At 44.1% G+C, this 19202-nt stretch overlaps 1 protein-coding gene across 4 annotated transcripts in view; it reads left to right on the top strand.

The window, feature by feature from the left end:
* ARHGAP22 (Rho GTPase activating protein 22) overlaps positions 1 to 19202 on the top strand; it is a 341624-nt gene that overhangs the window by 137521 nt on the left and 184901 nt on the right. The window contains exon 1 of one of the 4 annotated variants that reach the window (XM_030203168.1): positions 1756 to 1784. The exons of the other annotated variants lie outside the window; for them this stretch is intronic. Within the exon in view, the coding sequence (XP_030059028.1) occupies positions 1778 to 1784 (7 nt within the window). The 5' untranslated portion in view covers positions 1756 to 1777. Of the gene's footprint in view, positions 1 to 1755; positions 1785 to 19202 lie in introns of those variants that run through there. 4 annotated transcript variants of the gene reach the window in all.

The raw sequence follows: 19202 nt of genomic DNA, 5'->3' as shown, positions 1-19202 counted from the left end.
TCAGGCCCACCAAGTAGCAGCACACCTATAATGTGGCTGGCAGGGACCCCAAGCCCCACCAGCCAAAAACTCCCAACAACTTTTTGCTGCCGGTGAAAATCTGGTATTTAAAAGGTATACGGGGGAGAGGGGATGTTTGAAAGACCATATGGCATGCAGGCGAGAGAGAGAGAAACCAAATCACTTGTAGGACAAGGCGGAGTGCTGCCCACCCAAACTTGGGTGTCTGGCTATGCCCCTGGCATAGGGGAGTGGAATCAGAGATTAACCAATGGGCTTCCTAGTTAACCATAGACTTGCTTTGTTCACTTCCACTCCTGTCTATTGAACGTCCTGCAGCATGTCATAGGTTTGCTTGCTTTGTTTTGAGTGAACGGGGATGACGGCCGCGCTGCAATCGGACCCGCTGCTCTTTCCCTCCCCCTCCTCTGACTCACCACTACTGGACCCCGCCCCCCGCCCTGAGCCCTCACCCGCCTCCTCCACATTGGACAGTAGCCGGAGGCGCTCGCTCGCCGTCTCGCCGCCCTCCCTCTTCGTCCTCTCTGACAGTCCGAATCCGGACTTGGAGAGGGAGGGCGACACGGTTTTTTGAGGGCGGTTACTGTGCGCGGGTGGTTCCGGAGGTTCGCAGCCAGTCTCCAGCGATTCCTAGGCAGGGGGAGGAGTATATAGTATATACAGAAAGACAGTATATCAAATCCATGACCCTTTACCCTTTCCTGTTCATATACCTGCCTGTTGAGAGCTGTTACAGTGCCTGCCTAACAAATTTGTTCTCACTACATTGTACCAGCCTAAAAAGCACTCACCATCTTTATAAAGCTGATAGCTATAGATAGAGACATGGAAAACAAAGCAGGGGGTTCTACTCCTTTTAACATGAGGCCTAGAATGAAAACTATTTTACTTATCCTTGAAACAGAGGATTATCAATGTTTTGTCTCCATCTTCATTGGGTTATTAAAAACAAGTACAATCTCTGAAAGCAGTGCAGTCCTTAAGTAAAGTCTGTGAAATTCAAACAACCCTACCACTTCTGTCTTTATGACTATAAGTTAATTTCATACCCAGTGTGCCTGAGAGATGTCTTTTGGTCTTTAAAGGTTGTAACAGTATCTCTCTTGCTTCTGCTGACATAATTTTACACTGGGTTAAAAGATCTTTTTTCTTTATTTTTTTGCACACTCATTAGAGACTGATAGTTTTTCCATGCATAGGTTGTCTGCTGCCCTCCAGCTATGAGTCCAGGCATCTGCTACTCAAAGAAATCCCCCTTCTCCCTTTCCCTCGTGGCCTTTTATTCCTGCAGAAAGGAGGGGTGTAATTAGAAAGCTGGGAAGTTTAACGGGCAGGGATCTGCAGTTGGTCAGCTAGAAATATAGGCAATAAACCACCATACCCAAGGCTGCACTCTCCAGGCTCTCTGCATGATTAGGAAGGTTTGTTGACAGAAGTTAGCAGGCTGCCTATCTTAGAAGGTAGGTGTGAGCTAGCCAGCTACAAGTGAGGGAAACCCCTGCCAACAATTACAAATGCGAAGGGCAGAAGAAACCCACATTTCTCCTGCTGTGCACGGAGTCTCTTATTGCCCATGATGAGGCGACAGATTTTTTAACTTCATGCCTGGCTATGCCTTGTGCCTGTCTAAGGCTATATCTGAAGGAGTTACCTAACCTCTGAATCATGAGGCCACTAAACGTGTGACCTTTACAGAGAGAGATCACCTGAAATGGGGCTGTGCTGCTGTAGAGACAAGAACCACCACCTTCAGCAGATGAAAGGTATTGCTAACTTTTTTTTTTTTTTTTTTTTTAACTACTGCTTTTCCTTTGGTAGATTAGTTTTCAGTGATATTAACTTGTTTGTGCCTCTGTTTAAGTATTTCCACTGTTTTCCATTCTGTTACTTGTCAAGTGCTCATGATCCCTAATAATAGTTGATAAAAACAAAATCAGTTCTTAGGAATGAACTTTGCTCTTTATTTGGAAATAATATTCTACAAAATTCACATTTGTTAAGATTTATTTTACTATAAAATTTGAATTATCTGAGGGCCCTGTTTACTAAGGTTTACTAGTGCTTTTAGTGTGTGCTAAAAATTAGCACACGCTAACTGTGTAGACGCCCATAAGGGCATCTACACGGTTAGTGTGCGCTAATGCTTAACATGCGCATGAAACGCTAATGTGCCCCTAGCGCGGCTTAGTAAACAGGGCCCTAAGTAATGCTGTTCTTCTGCAAGGTTAGGGCTTACGTGTTAAACAGTAATAGGTAAACCATCTCCAACCAGTTTGAATCCTGGCTTGCATTTGGAATTTTTAACTTCAGTGTACTCAAATAATCAGCCCCAAGTCTTGAACTAGCTTGAATCACACTCTGGGTGCCTTTTACTAAGGTGTGCCTAAAAGTGGCCTGCGCTGGTATAGACGTGTGTTTTGGACGTGCACAGGTCAATTTTTCAGTGCACCTGGAAAAAAGGCATTTATTTTATGGCCGAAAATAGACTTGCGGCAAAATTAAAACCAGCACATGTCCATTTTCGGCCTGAGGCCACCCATTAACTTAGCAGTAGGGTCTCACAGGCTAATCGGGCGGTAAGTGGCCAGCAAGCGTAAACTGTTGGGTAAGCGCCACACGGTAGAAAATAGAAAATATTTTCTACTGCATGTTTTGGGCACGTGTCAAAATGGGAATTACCGCCCAGGGCACGCGGTAGCTGGGCCGTAGTTCCAATTTGACTCACATTGGACACGTGTAGGCGACCCTCTGTTTCTTTTTCTAAAAATAATCCAGATTTAGTTGAACATGTTCAACATGTTCGGAGTTTTTTTTGAATAAGTGTGGCGTCAAAAGTATTCAAACATTGTGCAAATCTTCAAGTACATGGGCAACAGCAGAATAAAGTCCATACCAAGATTAAGGTCTGAAGTAGGAGAGTTTGAAAATGGAAGTCAAGCTACAAATTTTTCTGAGTGGAAATAATCTGCTTTTGCTAAAAGGCTTGCTGTGTCTATTGAATGCATAAAGAGTTAAAAAGCAGCAGTTCGGCTCAGTACAGCCTTGTACAGTCTAGTGAGATCTGCTTGCAGCCTGCCTGCAACAAGAAACTAGTAGCATTGTCAGCTAAAATTAGAAAAAAAAAAAGCCTTTCTCACGTAGTGGAGCCCTGGTTTACATAGAACAGAGATTTGTGCATGGTTTGAATCTCCACATGTAAAAAAGTAGGGATGAGCAGCTAAAAAAAGTCAATCTTGTTTCCTTTCCTATGTCATTTGTAGCATTGTTTGTTTTGGTTAGTCTTCATTTTAATTTGAGTTGAAGGGGGGCAGTTTTTGGAAACAGCACACACTTTTTCCTGATAGTGGGAAAGGGAGAGGAGATTGGATTTGATATACTGCCTTTCTATGGTTGTAATCAAAGCGATTTTACATATTATATACAGCTACTTATTTTATACTTGGGGCAATGGAGGGTTAAGTGAGTTGCCCAGTCACAAGGAGCTGTAGTGGGAATCAAACCCAGCTGCCCAGATCCTGATGCTACTGCACTAACCAGTATGCATGCAATGTGCAGTGGCTTGGGTACGCATACACTATTTGCAAAGAGGGAACACTGTTATCGACAAATGAAAAAGAATACAAACGCCCTGATTGTATAGTGAACACCAAAATTTGCATGTGTAAATTTAAGCACAGACTCGATTTGCACATGCAAATTAATAGAATAATGAACCAATTAGAGCCAATAATTGGCTTAAGCAATTAGTGGCACTAATTACATTTAATTGGGATTAACACGTAAATTTAGGTGCGGGATCCACGCCTAAAATTTGCACACAGTCTATAAAAGGGGGTGTGGAAATGGAAGGTCATGGGCATTTGGGGACAGATTGTGACATGGTTTCGAGTTATGTGCTTAATTATAGAATATGGGTGCACCATCACAATTTACGCGTGACCTGTCCGCTTAACCATTAATTCTATAAACTGCACTGAAATTTAGGCATAGCTTATAGTATACCGTTTAAGCTGGGTATTTTTCTGCACCATATATTGAATTCACCCCAAAATGCGTTTTTTTTCACATTTTCATTTGTTAATGACATGATATATTGTTGACATCTCCTATTTTTTTGCAAACGAGAGTGCATTCTTAGTAAATGAGCTTTCTGAAGTTGGTGAATGTGATATACATGTGCCAATGATCAATCTAGATGTGTATGTTTCTAAAATAATTGCCTTAATATCTTTGTCCAATGAAGATGCATTTCAGTGTGGTGATGGTTAAGCCTTTTGGGCAGATGTGGCCTCTTTATCGCCATGAGGCAGGGCACTAAAACGCATGTGTGTGCATTCATAGCTTGCCAGGGAAGTGCCACAAGGTACAAAATGGGAAGTTTCTGGCAGACACTGGAAAAAAAGTTGCAGAAAGTTGCGTAGCCACAGGTGGGCCCAGGTGAGCATCAGTGGAGCATCTTTGCTGTGACTGGTGGGACTCCATGGTGGGGTACCAGCATCAATGTTGACTCAGGGACATTACAGACAACTACCAAGCTTGGTAGGAGTTCTGGTCTCCAGAGGAGAAGGAGTTCAACCCCCTCCCCTCCACCTCCCCCCCCCCCCCCCCCCCAGTCTGTTCATCCCATTATCTCCACTTTCAGGTTCTATTTCTGTGTTGTTTCTCTTTCTCTTGTCTGCATTTTCAGGGTCTTTTCCTCTCTCCTTCAGCTTTCAAGTTCCTCTAACCTTTGAGCTAAGCCAGTCAAAGCAGCAGCAGGCATGCTGTGAGATACACACTAAAGGACAGATTGTTCCAGTCTCCATAACTGCTTTCCATACCATGGACACATGTTTCCTTTCTAAACAAGTAGCATGTGCCAATGTACAGGGGGAGGAGGAGGAAGAAAGGGCAACAGAGGACAAGGCATGCAAATTTGTTCTTAGAGTAGCATGTTCCAAACTGTGGGTTGCAAACCCCAAACAGGGTTGTGCACTCTGTGCTGAGTCACATACTGGGCGGGTGCTACATAGGTGTGTCATTATGACACTCCTCATTGGGGTCATGGGTGTTACTAATGTGATATGGGGTCACAATAAATTCTGAGTAGCACTGCCCTAGAGATGTGTATTTGTTAATGCACCTTAAAAAAACGAGTACATGCAAAATTGATTTAAAGGATACCAACCTACAAATGAATACAAGTTTGGCCCGATATTCAGCTGGCAGAAGTCAACATTTTGTTGGCCATCACTTGCATTAACCTGGAAATTCAATGCCAGGCATTTAATTTCTAGGTTGCTGAAGTCAGCTAATGCATAACTGGTTAAGTATAGTATTCAGCGCTTAACTAGCTGTGGGTTACCATATAAAGATAGGACTGACTTTTATGCGGTCCTATTTATGTACAGGAGAGGTGGGAGGAGGAAAAGCTCAGACTCTGGCTGTATTAAAATCTAGGCTAAAAGCCCACCTTTTTGTGGCAACTTTTAACTCCTAACTCCTATTCACCTGTTTAATACCCGCATCTGTTGTAATCATTCCCATTGTAAGTAATTCCCTAATCCTTTATTTGTCCTGTTTGTTTGACTCAAATAAATTGTAAGCTCTGTTGAGCAGGTACTGTCTCATACATGTTTAGTGCACAGCGTGGTGTAAGTCTAGTAGCATTATAGAAATGATTAATGGTAGTAATAGTAGTTGATATTGTGACCTTGGCCAGTTAAGTGTTGAATATTGACATATAACTGGCCAAGTGCTGACCATCCCCCAGAACGTCCCCCAAATAGCCAGCTTTCAGTTCAGTGCTAACCGGTTTGTTTGTTTTTTCAATAGCACTAACCGGTTAAATGCCACTGAAAATTAGTAATTTGCACCGAACAGGTGATTTAACCAGTCAGGAACTGATTCTGGTCAGTTAAATCACTTTGAATATTGACGCCGTTAAGTCAGTGCATTAGAACTCTATAGAATGTGTTTTAAAAATGTCTGTTAAAACAAATGTATGAAATGAACTGAAAAAGACACCTGAAAATTGGGAAAAGTTTAAAAAAAATAAAATTGAACCCACACACATCTGTAGTTCTCATGTTGTCCATATTCTGCTGTCCAGCCACTGCTTTTACTGCCATATGCTGAGGTGGGAATAAGTAAACTTAGGCATGTGCCTTCATTTTAAATGACATGGGTAATATCAATGATACTTTCTATGTTATTTCATGTCAGTTTAAGTCTGGCATGACAGATCCCTCCCCCTCGCCCATTTTGGGTCTTTTCCTGTGTCAGAAATAGTGTGCAGTCTTTCGAAATAGTGAAAAGGAAGGTAATACAGAATCTTCCCATTTCTGTGTAACGCAATCCTTGGCTACAAGCAGTAATTGTCTGATTAAATATAAATGCTCATGATAAATTAAATGCTGTGGTGGCATTCCCAGAAGAATGAAAGCTGGGTCTAGTGGAGTTCCTATCTGCAGTAGATTGATTAATAAATGTAACTATCATTTTCCAAAAAGATCGAACATGTGGGCACATCCACCACATATGTGCCATATTTCCTTGGGTGGAGCATCCTCTCCAGGCAGCATAAGGGAGAAAACTGTGCATTCAGTGTGGAGGGAGATGGGTAGAATAAAGAATTCTCAAATGGGTGTTAATAAGTTAGCAATAGGACCATACTGAGGGGCATAATCGAACAGGGCGCCCAAGTTTTCCTGAAGGCGTCCTCGCAGGACGTCCTGGCGAAGTGGTGGGGAAACCCATATTATCGAAACAAGATGGGTGGCCATCTTTCGTTTCGATAATACAGTCAGAGAAGCCCAAATCTTCACATTTAGGTCAACCTTAGAGATGGTCGTCCCCGATTTTCGTCGATAATGGAACCTGAGGACGCCCATCTCAGAAACGACCAAATGCAAGCCCTTTGGTCATGGGAGGAGCCAGCATTCGTGGTGCACTGGTCCTCCTGACATGCCAGGACACTAACCAAGCACCCTAGGGGGCACTGCAGTGGACTTCAGAAAAAGCTCCCAGGTGCATAGCTCCCTTACCTTGTGTGCTGAGCCCCCCAAAACCCACTCACCACAACTGTACACCACTACTATAGCCCTTAGAGATGAAAGGGGGCACCTAGATGTGGGTATAGTGGGCTTGTGGTGGGTTTTGAAGGGTTCACATTTACCACCACAAGTTTAACAGGTGGGGGGGGGGGATGGGCCTGGGTCCGCCTGCCTGAAGTGCAGTGCAGTACCCACTAAAACTGCTCCAGGGACCTGCATACTGCTGTCATGGAGCTGGGTATGATGTTTGAGGCTGGCATAAAGGCTGGAAAAATATTTTTAAAAAATTTTATTTGAGGGTGGGAGGAGGTTAGTGACCATTGGGGGAGTAGGGGGAGGTCATCCCCGATTCCCTCCAGTGGTCATCTGGTCATTTAGGGCACATTTTTGTGGCTTGGTCGTAAAAAATAAAGGACCAAGTAAAGTCGGCCAAGTGTTCGTCAGGGACGTCCTTCTTTTTTCCATTATCGGCCGAGGATGCCCATGTGTTAAGCATGTCCCTGTCCCGCCTTCGCTATGCTTCCGACACGCCCCTGGGAACTTTAGTCATCGCCGTGACGGAAAGCAGTTGAGGGTGCCCAAAATCGGCTTTCGATTATGCCGATTTGGGCGATCCTGGGAGAAGGACGCCCGATTTATGTCGAAAGATGGGCACCCTTTTCTTTCGAAAATGAGCCCAACTGTAGTCCAGAAATCCTCAAAAGTCTGTAGCTGGAATGGAAAAACTTGTATGGTTACAGAAATGTAAACCTTGGCGACACACTTTGTTTGGGCTCCTCTTTCTCAATCTTCTCCTCCTTTATAAATTAGTCTGATTGATTTAACCTTTACCAATAAATATATACCTGTAGTTTTTTGTGGATTGCTTCCCTTCCAGATGTCCTGATTACTCCACCTAAAGTATGCTTCGTTCTCTATTTAAATTAAGCTTCTTCTATTTCTACCCAATATTCAAATGAAAATGGCTGCTAAAACGGCACTTAAGTGGCTATCAGGCGATATTCAGTGCTTAAAGAGAGCCAGCTATCTGCCAATTTATAAAGTGAGAGCGGCCAATATGGCCGCCACAATAGGTGGAATCAGTGGCGTACCAAGGGGTGGGGGCGGTCCGCCCCGGGTGCACGACGCTGGGTGTGTGGGGGGGGGGGGTGACTCCCGTCTGTCGGCAACGCTCGTTCCCTGCTCCCTCTGCCCCGGAATGGGTTACTTCCTGTTCCGGGGCAGAGGGAGCAGGGAACGAGCGAAGTCGACAGGCGCACAGCACCCCCCCCCCCAAGCAGGTAAAGATGCACCCGGGGGTGTCATTTCGCCAGGGGGAGGTGTCCGTCATTTTGGTGCTGGGGGGGGGGTGCCGCGCGTCTGTCGGCAACGCTCGTTCCCTGCGCCCTCTGCCCCGTTCCAGGGCAGCGGGCGCAGGGAACGAGCATTGCCGACAGACGCATGGCACCCCCCCCAGCAGGTAAAGATGCACCCGGGGGGGTGTCCGTCATTTCGCCAGGGGGGAGTCGTGCTGCACCCGGGATGGCGCTGCACTGGGTTGGGGGGTTTGCATTGGCGATCCGCCCCGGGTGTCAGCCACCCTAGGAACGCCACTGGGTGGAATAACTTTGTCTGGTCTGACTTTAACCAGCCAGCACTGAATATCAGCTTGGCCGGTTAAAATTGGACCGGCCAAAGTTAAACCGGATATTCAATGCCGGTCTCCCGCAGTCAGAATATCGGGGCCTTTGTGCCTAGTTCATTCTTTTCTTTCTCTTTATCTCTCTTGCTGTTGGTTCCTACATATAGAACAAATTGTTCGTTATATATTGCAGCCTTTCTGGACATTGTTTGTACAAATTTGCAATGCTATTTGTTTGATATATTTTTGACTTGCTGCATTGTTTGTCTTCTGGTTATTATAATAAAAATCATTTGAAATAAAGAAAAATAGTGAAGAGGAAATTAAGCCAAATCAAAGGTTTAGGGCTACATACCCCTAGAATCCATTTACTTCAATAGAAAGAGAGGCTGTGCATGACACAACCATCCTGTGTCATCTTGCTGAGACCAAAATAGGGCAGAGAAAAGTGACTGTGACACATAGCACCTCACTTCCATCCTGCAAATAATTTGCATTATTTTGGAAAAACAGAAGAAACGTAACAGGAATTGCTAATTCTATGAAATAATCTGGTTCTTAAAAATATAATCCTCCATTCTGTGAATTTGCAGGTGTCTGAAGTCATTTTGGAGAATAGAAGTCACAATGCTTTTCTCCTGAACTAAGGAGGTTCAGCAAACACAGCCCCCCCAGAATTCAGCCCACAGCAGCCAGCATTCAAAGCCACTGACAGGACCACCCTGGTGCTAACTGCACAGTGCTGCAGTGGTCAGAGAGCATAGTCAATGAATGCACTGTGTGGTTATGTGCTGCTGAGTATTGTGGATCCCAATTTTTTTTTTTTTTTTTTTTTTTTTTGGGGGGGGGGGGGGACCAAAAATCTTGGCTTATAGTCAAGTATATGCAGTATTTCTTTTGTGAAGAGGAATCAGATCAGTGTTTCTCCAGTCCTGTGGAACTTCCTCTGCCTCCAAGGATCTATTAAACACATCCTTTGGACAACTTTGACAGAACCTCTGTGAGCTCCTTTGGTATCTAGGGTGTATCTGATCTGGTACCATGGTTTTGTTCACTTTCAATTTTGCGAACTGTGGACTTTCTACAAGTGTTTCTTCTATGAACACTGAACAGAAGTACTTGCTGAGCATTTTTATTTTCCCTCATCCCTTTCCACCCATTGATCTAATAATGGAGTAGAGGAGTGGCCTAGTGGTTAGAGCACTGGTCTTGCAATCCAGAGGTGGCTGGTCCAAATACCACTGCTGCTCCTTGTGATCTTGGGCAAGTCACTTAACCCTCCATTGCCTCAGGTACAAATTTAGCTTGTGAGCCCTCCTGGGACAGAGAAATATTCAGTGTACCTGAATGTAACTCACCTTGAGCTACTACTGAAAAAGGTATGAGCAAAATCTAAATAAAATAAATAAATTCCACCTCTGGCCTTCCTCCATACCCCATTTTACCTGGAATAAAAATGTCACCTCACTGTACTTGTTTTAAAGCCATTTTCCCTTCTGCCCACACGTTTGTCATTCTGATTTCTTTCTTTGCCTCTTTCAGTTGTACACGGTATTCTTTTTTCTGTTCCTCTTTTTGTGATCTTCTGTATTTTGTGAACTCTCTTGCTTTTACTTTATTTATTGATGACATTTATACCCCACATTTTACTACTACTACTACTTATCATTTCTATAGTGCTATTAGACGTACGCAGCGCTGTACATTTTCCCATACAATTTCGAGTTCAATATGGCTAACTAACTCAAAAGAAATCATTACAAAATATGAAACAAAATACATAAACCCACACATATCAATAAGGAAAAAATTGTAAATATATAAAGAATTCAATAATAAAGCATAATGGGGAGATTATGAAAAGGAAAAATTTCAAAAACTTATGAAAAACCAAATAATCATGTTGGGATCTTATATTTTTCGGCAAGGAATTCCACCCATTTAGTATCTTGGTATGAAAAAGTAGCTGAATATATAGATTTATAAACTACTTTCTTACAGGTAGGAAAATGAAGACACAGGTAGTCTCTTGCCACCTAAGTGGGTAAGGCACTTTTGGTCTTTCTGGTGTTAATCAGCAGCATGTGAGCCCTTACTGCTAGATCAATGGGTGGTGTTAAGGGCTCAGGCTGTAAATAGGCATGTGCTGGTTTCAGTTTTTCCGCAGACCCTTTTCCTGGCCCATTGAAAAAAAAGCCCTTTTTCCCAGATGTGGTAAAAAATGGCCCGGCATGTGCCAAAATGACACTACCACCAGGCTAGTGTGCCCCCTCTGGCAGTAATTTCAGATTTGGCACGTGCCCATACTGCTGGGACAAATTATTTTTTATTTCCTACCAAAAACACGTGCCTACACCAGGGGCCTAGCTACATGGGGCCATGGGTCCTTGTAGATTTGGCCTGCCACCAACCCCTTCGACCCCCCCCCCCCTGCTGCAAACCCTCCCCCGACGCTGTCGGGTATCTTGCTGGTGGGGGTCCCGCGTGTTGCTGATCTGCAAGGGCAGGCTTCTGTTTCTGTGAGTATAACCTTGGCACACCAGAACATATCCGAAGTCTCTATTATTTTTCTGGAGTTTCTTTATTGAATAAATCACAGATAATTTATTCACAGTCAGATGTTCATAAGTATTGCTCCAGGGCACAGAGACTCCGTAATCCTGAGAGCTGTTCAGTGGTTGGAGGTAGAGATCTGAAGAGAGGTAGCTTTATTGCAGGTGAGAAATAGTTGAGCAGATAGAAGTGGTTCAAAGCTGTGTGACTGGAGAGTGCGATATCTATGGGAGGAGATAGTTTCAAGGTAAAAACCCAAGTTTGTTCCAGGGAGTTGGGAGCAGGACAAGTGCTGGTCTGAAGCAAGATGGAGAATGCCTCATGGCCAGAGAGGCAGGAGGGTCAAGAAGGCTCACAAGCCAAGGGAGGAGGAGGTAAAGACCAATCGGGACAGAGCCTGTCATAGGGTGACAAGGGTGGTCCAAGAGGACGGCCCTCGATTGGAGTGAAAGGACATGCCTGGCTGACCTCTCAGGACAGAGATAGTAAGAATGACCAGGAAATGATAGCAGGTAGACAAAGGAGCCAAGCTTGGCTGAGAAAGAGAGGAGGTCTAGGCAGCAGTGCAATCATGGTAACGGTTCTTATACAGACAGGCAAGTGTGGCTGCATTTACCTGCGAACTACATTACACACAATGCATTGCTCACGTATCTTTTCAGTGAGAACTGCAGCCATGAAAGTCCTTAGACATGAGAATGAAAGTAAAGGCATTAAACACATTTTAGGATCACATTATTAACTAGTCCAAGGCTATCAGAGGACAGAACGAGTAGTATGGAGGAGAAGATTTCAGTGTCATATCAGTATTTTTTCAGTCTATTGACTGCTTTTTAAGGTTACTGCATTGTACCATCACCAGTCTGAAAAAAATCCACCTCTATTTTATCTCTATTTTACTTCTTCTTTGTCTTTTTTTCTTTCTTTTCTTTTTTTTCAAAAATCTATATAAATAATTCTCACCTCAAGTTCTGAAGCTCACAGTGTGGCTGGGAAACAGTGAAGCCCTGTACTGTTGTAGCCTGTCAGCACTACTCACTGTCACTGTCACTCATACACCCGCCCGCCCCCAGCCACGCCCCTTCCGGACATAATTCGCAACTTGAACGTTCTATTGAGGCCCCAAGCTCCAGCCACTTCCGTCAGCAGTTCGTTAGTTCATAGTGGTGAAGCCTCTCCACCCACCATGTCTGTCTGTCACGCCCTCGCGTCGAATGTGATGACGTCGCGGGCGGAGCTATTAAGGAATGCAACAGAAAGGGGGGAGTAGCGTAATGACGTCATGGGCGGAGCTATTAAGGAACGCAACAGAAAGGGAGGAGTAGGGAAACATGCGCAGCGTGTTTCCCTACTCCTCCCCCTCCCTGACAATCACCTGATTGCGCCGACAAAACAAAATGGCACCAAACACGACCGTTCCCGACAGCGACACAACGCGACGTCACAGGCCACACGAGCAGCGGGTTCACAGTGAAAAGGTCTGCTCGCTGCCTGCGGTGCCGTCTTCCGTCTAAAAAACCAGCTGATCCTCTTTCCCCAGGTATGTTACGTGGGTGGCCGCACGAGGAGGGGGGGAGCACCGATATTCACAACCTCTGTGGGGGTGGAAAGGGGGTGCACTGGGTGCGGAGACTGCAAACGTACCTCTCCATCCCCTTGCTAGCACCCGTTTCATTTCAGCCTGAAATGGGCCTCTTTTACTAAAAATCTCATGCTAATATAATAATAATGATACTTTTTGGCAACAGTGAACATTTAACTTTATCAGCGCAGCTCAACGGAGCCTCTCCGTTTCACAAAGTTTGCATCTTCAGGAGCTGCTGAAATCTATAGCACCACGATTATTTCATCTAATGCTACAAAAATAAATAATATTATTTAATGAAATGATATAAGCATCCTGCTTTAGGACCAAATAATAATACTACTATTCATTGTCTGAGCACATCAGGAAATATATATATATTTGTTCGTTACATTTATACCCCACATTTTCCCACCTATTTGCAGGTTCAATGTGGCTTACAAAGTATCGTAAAGGCGGTTGCCACTACGGTTGATAACAAATACAAGGTTGTGTTATGGTCACAGGTAGAAGTGTTTCAGGTGTCATGGGGTCGAGGATAGTAAATTGTCCAGTACGATCATTGTTTATCTTGTGTTGCTGGGTGTGGGGATTTATGTTGGATCGGTGGGATAAGCTTTTTTTAATTTGCTGACCATGGAGAAGAACCTGTTTTTCAGCTTCAGAGTAAAATGCCACTAATAAAGTAGTACATTTAATAAGATCTTGAGATGACTCTAGAAACTGAGAAAGATCAAACAAGCTGTAGACACAAACTGGTCTAGTTTTCCCTCCTCATTAGTCACTTTACAGCTTCTAAGACAGTGGTCCCTAACCCTGTCCTGAGGGAATCCTCAGCCAGTTAGGTTTTCAGAAAATCCACTATGAATATTCATGAGAGAGACTTTCATGCAAATCTCTCTCATGAATATTCATTGTGGATATATCCTGAAAACCTGACTGACTCCCCAGGACAGGTTTGGGAACCATTGCTCTAAGAACACACTCCCCCCCCCCCCCCCCACCCCGATACTGAGCCAGCAGCAGGCAGTGTGGTTAGCTGCTGCCAGCAGTGCTGACCCTGGATATTCAATGCCGGGCCATATCTTGCGACCGGCATTGAATATCCAGTGTCTGGTTTGGCTGTGGCAACTTAACCGGCTAAGCGCATATTCAGTACTAGCCAGTTAAATTACTTTTTTGTACCACATGGCACTAACCGGGCAGTAATCGGTAGTTTGTGTGCTGACGATTACTGCCTGTTTAACGTGTGAGACCTTACCGCTAAGTCAATGGTTGGCGGTAACGTCTCAGGCCCAAAATGGACACGTGCCACTTTTTATTTTGCTGCATGTCCATTTTTGTCCAAAAAAAAGGCCTTTTTTACAGGCACGCTAAACAATGGATCTGTCTGCATCCAATGCACGTGCCTACAACAGTGCAGGCCATTTTTCAGTGCACCTTAATAAGAAGACCCCTTAGCTGGCTAAGGGCCTCTTTTACAAAGCCGCACTACCGATTCTTGATGCGGCAAATGAGAGGAAGTCCATTCAATTCTGATGGGCTGACTTGAATTTGCCATATGGGAATTGCTAGCGCAGGTTTGTAAAATAAGCCCTAAGTCGAGCAACATAGCCAGTTACCAATTAAGTGCTAATATTCAGCTTGAGATAACTGGCAATCTCACACAGAATATTAGCACTTAGCCAGTTAAGTGCTATTTAACCAGTCAGGAGATGTTCCTAACTGGTTAAATAGTGCGGAATGTTGGCTGATAATAAATATCCTCCACTGATAGACAATCAGCCTGAGGATAATGCAAACTTTCTTTTAAAGGGGCCAAATAATGAGTCATTGGAAAATTTAATATTCTGAGATTTCTAGAAGAAAACAGTTTTCCATTAGTTCCAACTAGCTATATGTCAATGAATTATCTTTAACCACAGAAGTGGCAGACTGCAGCATAGAAACAGATAAATCCTGCTTCTTTAATCTTCTTTCAATGTCTAATAACCTCTTCTCAGTTTTAGAGAATTTATCAGCTCCTTCCTGAGAAAATTTACACAGTAAAGGAATAGTCCCCATACATTGAAGATGCAATCCCTTTAACAATCTGCCATATATCTTGCAGAGCAGCCTGTCATGCTTGAAAAACAGATCCTTCCACAATCAGATACCATCTGAATTGCCTTGGGATAGAAGCTCTATCAGAGCTCAAAGCCTGCAAGACATTTTCAGGTGTCTCTTTCCTAACAGAAATAAGTAAAGAAGGAGAAACATAATTTTCTTCAGGGTGTGTGGTTCCTCCAACTTTAGTGTATAAGGCTGAGGAGGTGGAGTCCATTCCTCAGAAGTCAGGGAAGTGGTGGCAGTGGAAAGAGCACTCACATCACTAATAGTTGACACCACCAATCCCAGCCTCACATGTTGACCCTGCGGGCCTCGAACAGTAGAAGCAAACACTTTAGTTCCACCTAGGCTCTATTTTTTTCTATTTTTCCCCATTAAGAGCTTGACAATACTTCCCTGCGCCTCTTGGCTTTGAAGAGGATCCAAAGGGACATGATGTGCCTCCTTGGACATGTCCTTTCAGATGCGCAGCCATGGGCATGCATCCACAGTCTGCACTCCATGGCAAAGGCTGAATATTCAAGTACTTGAAATCCCACTGTTTATGTCTCTAAAGGATGTCTGTGTAGATACCTCTTCCCCTGTAGTCCTCCAGGCAGTACAGAGTCAATGTGTTGGTATGTCCTGGATTGTTGTAGGAAAATGGTTCACTCCTCTTACTGTTCTCACTTGGTATGACCCTCTGAAAAGGGGATACAAGGGATACACTACTTAAGTATGAATTCAGGTGGGTTTTGGATTACATTAAAAATAAAAATCTGATGGCCTACACAGTGCATTGCAAATCTATCTATCTATCTATCTATCTCTATCTATCTATCTATCTATCTATCTATCTATCTATCTATCTATCTATCTATCTATCTATCTATATGTATATGTGTGTGTGTGTCTACACTCCAGGGACAGAAACCAGTAGTGATTCCTGGGTCATGTCCTCCAGAACCAAAGGTATGCTAGAGGTCTTTTCTCTGGGACTCTTGATAGGCTCTGTACCATAGGTATGTCTTACTCTTCTTAACACATTCAATTAGAGTTTGATTGGAAGTCCAGGTGAAAAAAACACAGATAAGAGGGCCTTTATATATGTGGGCCCACATCTGTGGTAAAGAATACCAGTAGAATTGAGACTGGGAAGAGAACATGTACTATTTTGTATATTTTATATAACCTACCTGTTCATAGAAGCTCAAAATGAGTCTGGCTGATATTCAGCCAGCGGCAGTCAGTATTTTTTAAAAATCTTGACAGTTGCCTACTTGATTAGTCCTGGATATTCAGTGCCAGACCATGTCCGGGCACTGGCATTGAAAACTCGGACTTAATTGTAAGGGCCCTGCCCATCAGAGCTTATACGAGTCTCAGCTGATATTCAGCCAGGGCCTGCATAAGATTGTCATATGATATCAGCCAGGATCTGCATAACCATTTTGTTTGCTTCCTAAGCCCCCCTGATATTCCCAGTGGTCCAAGTGGGGGGTGATGGGGGCAGGAATGAAGCCCACTTGCAGCTGTCGCATCCTCTCACCTTGCTCCTGGTTCAGTCGTCCCCACTTGAACCATAAGGGATATCAGGTAGGCCTGGGGAGTTGGAGTTGTGGGGCTGTTCCAGGTGGTGAGGGGGCTGTGTCTTGTGCAGGCTGGGGGGAAGGAGAAGGAAGGATGGGGACTTTTTAGGAGAGCTGAGCAGGGGATCAGGGCAGCTTAAAAGACCATATCAAACTTATAGCCTGCACCCCCATGACCACCGGCTCCTCCTCAGTGTCGCCCCTTGTACCTCCCCTAATCTGCTCACTTTTAATTTGGGCGGTCAGAAACGATATCCAGTGGCAATGCTCGGTTTATTTCCACTGAATATCAGTGATTGGGCAGTTCACTGTGATTTAAGTGGGCTGGAGCCTCTCCTGCTTGCTTAAATTGCTCTGAATATTGGGCCTGATATTGCTTGAAGGTAAAGGCTGATGTGGCTAGATGGAGAGAAGGGGAAGATGCATTGGGGGAGATGGTATACAAATGTAAGAAAGAAAGAAATAGCACGGACTATAAAAAATCACCTCAAGATGGGTATATTTTTTTTTTGAACATCAGAGATAATCCAAGTATACACTAGATTATCCTACGTATCTTCTGAGGATCAGCTACAATATGTTTAGTCATTCTTATTTCTACTAAATTCTCTCAAAACACTTAGGGGTCCTTTTACTAAGCCGCAGTAAAAAGTGGCCTGCAGTAGTGTCAGTCAGGGGCATAGCTACATGGGGCCACGGGGGCATGGGCCCCCACAGATTAAGCCCTGGCCCCCTCTACATTTGACACCCCCCCCCCCCGCCGCCGCATCAGGTACCTTGTTTGCTGGCGGGGGTCCCCATCCCCCGCCAACCGAAGAGTCTTCTTCAGCACTGGTCGACTCCGGCGCCTTCATTGTGTGATCATCTGTTTGACGCCTTACGTCCTACACGGGGCTACATACAAGATGAGCACGGTGCAGGACGTCAGGAGTTCGAAACAGATCATCACACAGCAAAGGCACCAGAGTCGACCAGCGCTGATGATGTACATCAGACGGGGGCGGGGCCAGGGCAGGGAAGACGAAGGAGAGAGACATCCTGAAGACTGCAGCGATCTGGTCTTCTTGCCCGTGCAGCGCCTTCGTACAGAGGTTAGAGGCACTGCACGGGCCCGGTAATGCGGGGGGGGGGGCCCGGAGGAGGGGGAGCGGCAGGGCACGGGGGCGGAGGATGGCGGGAGGCGGAGCTGTGTGGGGAAAGAAAGAGTTGAGAGACAGGAAGGGAGGGGGGCAAAGCTTTGATTTTTGTTTTCTTTTATTTAATGCTGGTGGAGGAAGCGAGGAGCAGCAGCAGCGACCACAGGTGGGGGGGGGGGGGCAAGGCTGTCCATACAGGATGCTCCTGACGAGTGCCTTTGCCCCCTCCCGATCCACGTGTTTGTGTGTATTTTTTTTTTACGTTTGTGGCATGCGCAGAGCAGCCAGCATAACACCTGGCTGCTCTGCACATGCTTTAGGGACCAATTACCGACGGGGATTCCACCAGATTGATGCATTGTACTTTCAAATACCGCACCGAACATGTGCAACTTGTTTTTTTGTTGCATTGTTCGTTTTTTTAAATTCGGTAACAGCTTTTACGTTTTTGCTTTTTTTTACGTTTGGTTGATGCATCTGGCTCTGAGTGTGCAGTTTCTACCAGGAGATTAACGAGAAAGTATTCCGCAGCAATACAGTAAGCTATTGAGATGCAAATCCAAAGTGCAAAGAATTTACATGCTAACCAGGAAAAATTACTGGAAACATGCACACAAAGGTTCTGTAGTAGTGCTATCCAACTCAGTCAAAACATTTTTCATGCGTTCATATGAATTGATTTTTTGATTTGATTCTGTTCTTTAAGACTACTTTGAAAATGAATAGGTTAAGTGTGTTATATTTATGTGAAGTCAATAGTTTTATTAACAAATTTCACCTTATAGTTAGGCCTTGTTCAATTGCTGCTGACAAACTGTAATATGAACAACTCTTATTGTGAGCATGTAGTCTTACATAATGTCAAATCAATGTGTGTCAGGAAGAGGATGATTACATTGTTCTGCCAGCATGGGAAACCAAACTGCTTTAAACCAGACTTAAATGTGCCCAAAATGACCCATCCAGTCTGCCCAGTGATTCCTGCTGACACTGCAAAAATATATCCCAGCTGCCAGCCATAAGGTGTGACTGACCAGTGATTGAAGTGCTTCCAAATTAATTAATGAGTTCACCTTGTTTTTGCTAAAAGACAGGTGCTATGTCTTAGAGTTTATACTAGTTTCAGGATATTATCCACAATAAAATATACAGTGTATGTCTGACACAGCACCTGATTCTGTAATACTGTGCATTTCACAGTGTCATTCTTGGCTCATTTTACTTTCACTTAATAAAAGGTGCTATGCTGTACTGTAAAAAGTTGATAAAAATGTATTAGTAAATTGATTTCAGAGAAGCCCGTTGCAGAAATAACAACAGCAAAAAAAAAAAAAAATACTATCAAAAATTGTTTACTCAAGCCCACAAAACTGTGTGCACATTTTGGGGGATGGAGAGAGGGAGAAGGAAGATATACCACAATAATAGAAGAAAACCAAAATGTTAGGTACCTAATCCATAAACTCACACTAATATTTAAAGCAGCATAAACTAAACATTATTCTAGCCCCCATATTGTTCACTGGATTCTTTGTAGGCCAGACTGCCTTGCATTGGCAAATAAGGATTAATCCA

Source organism: Microcaecilia unicolor, chromosome 5, assembly GCF_901765095.1.
Source record: "Microcaecilia unicolor chromosome 5, aMicUni1.1, whole genome shotgun sequence".
NCBI lineage: Eukaryota > Metazoa > Chordata > Amphibia > Gymnophiona > Siphonopidae > Microcaecilia > Microcaecilia unicolor.
Note: the sequence above shows the minus strand (reverse complement) of the source record. Positions and strands in the feature narration are given on the sequence as shown.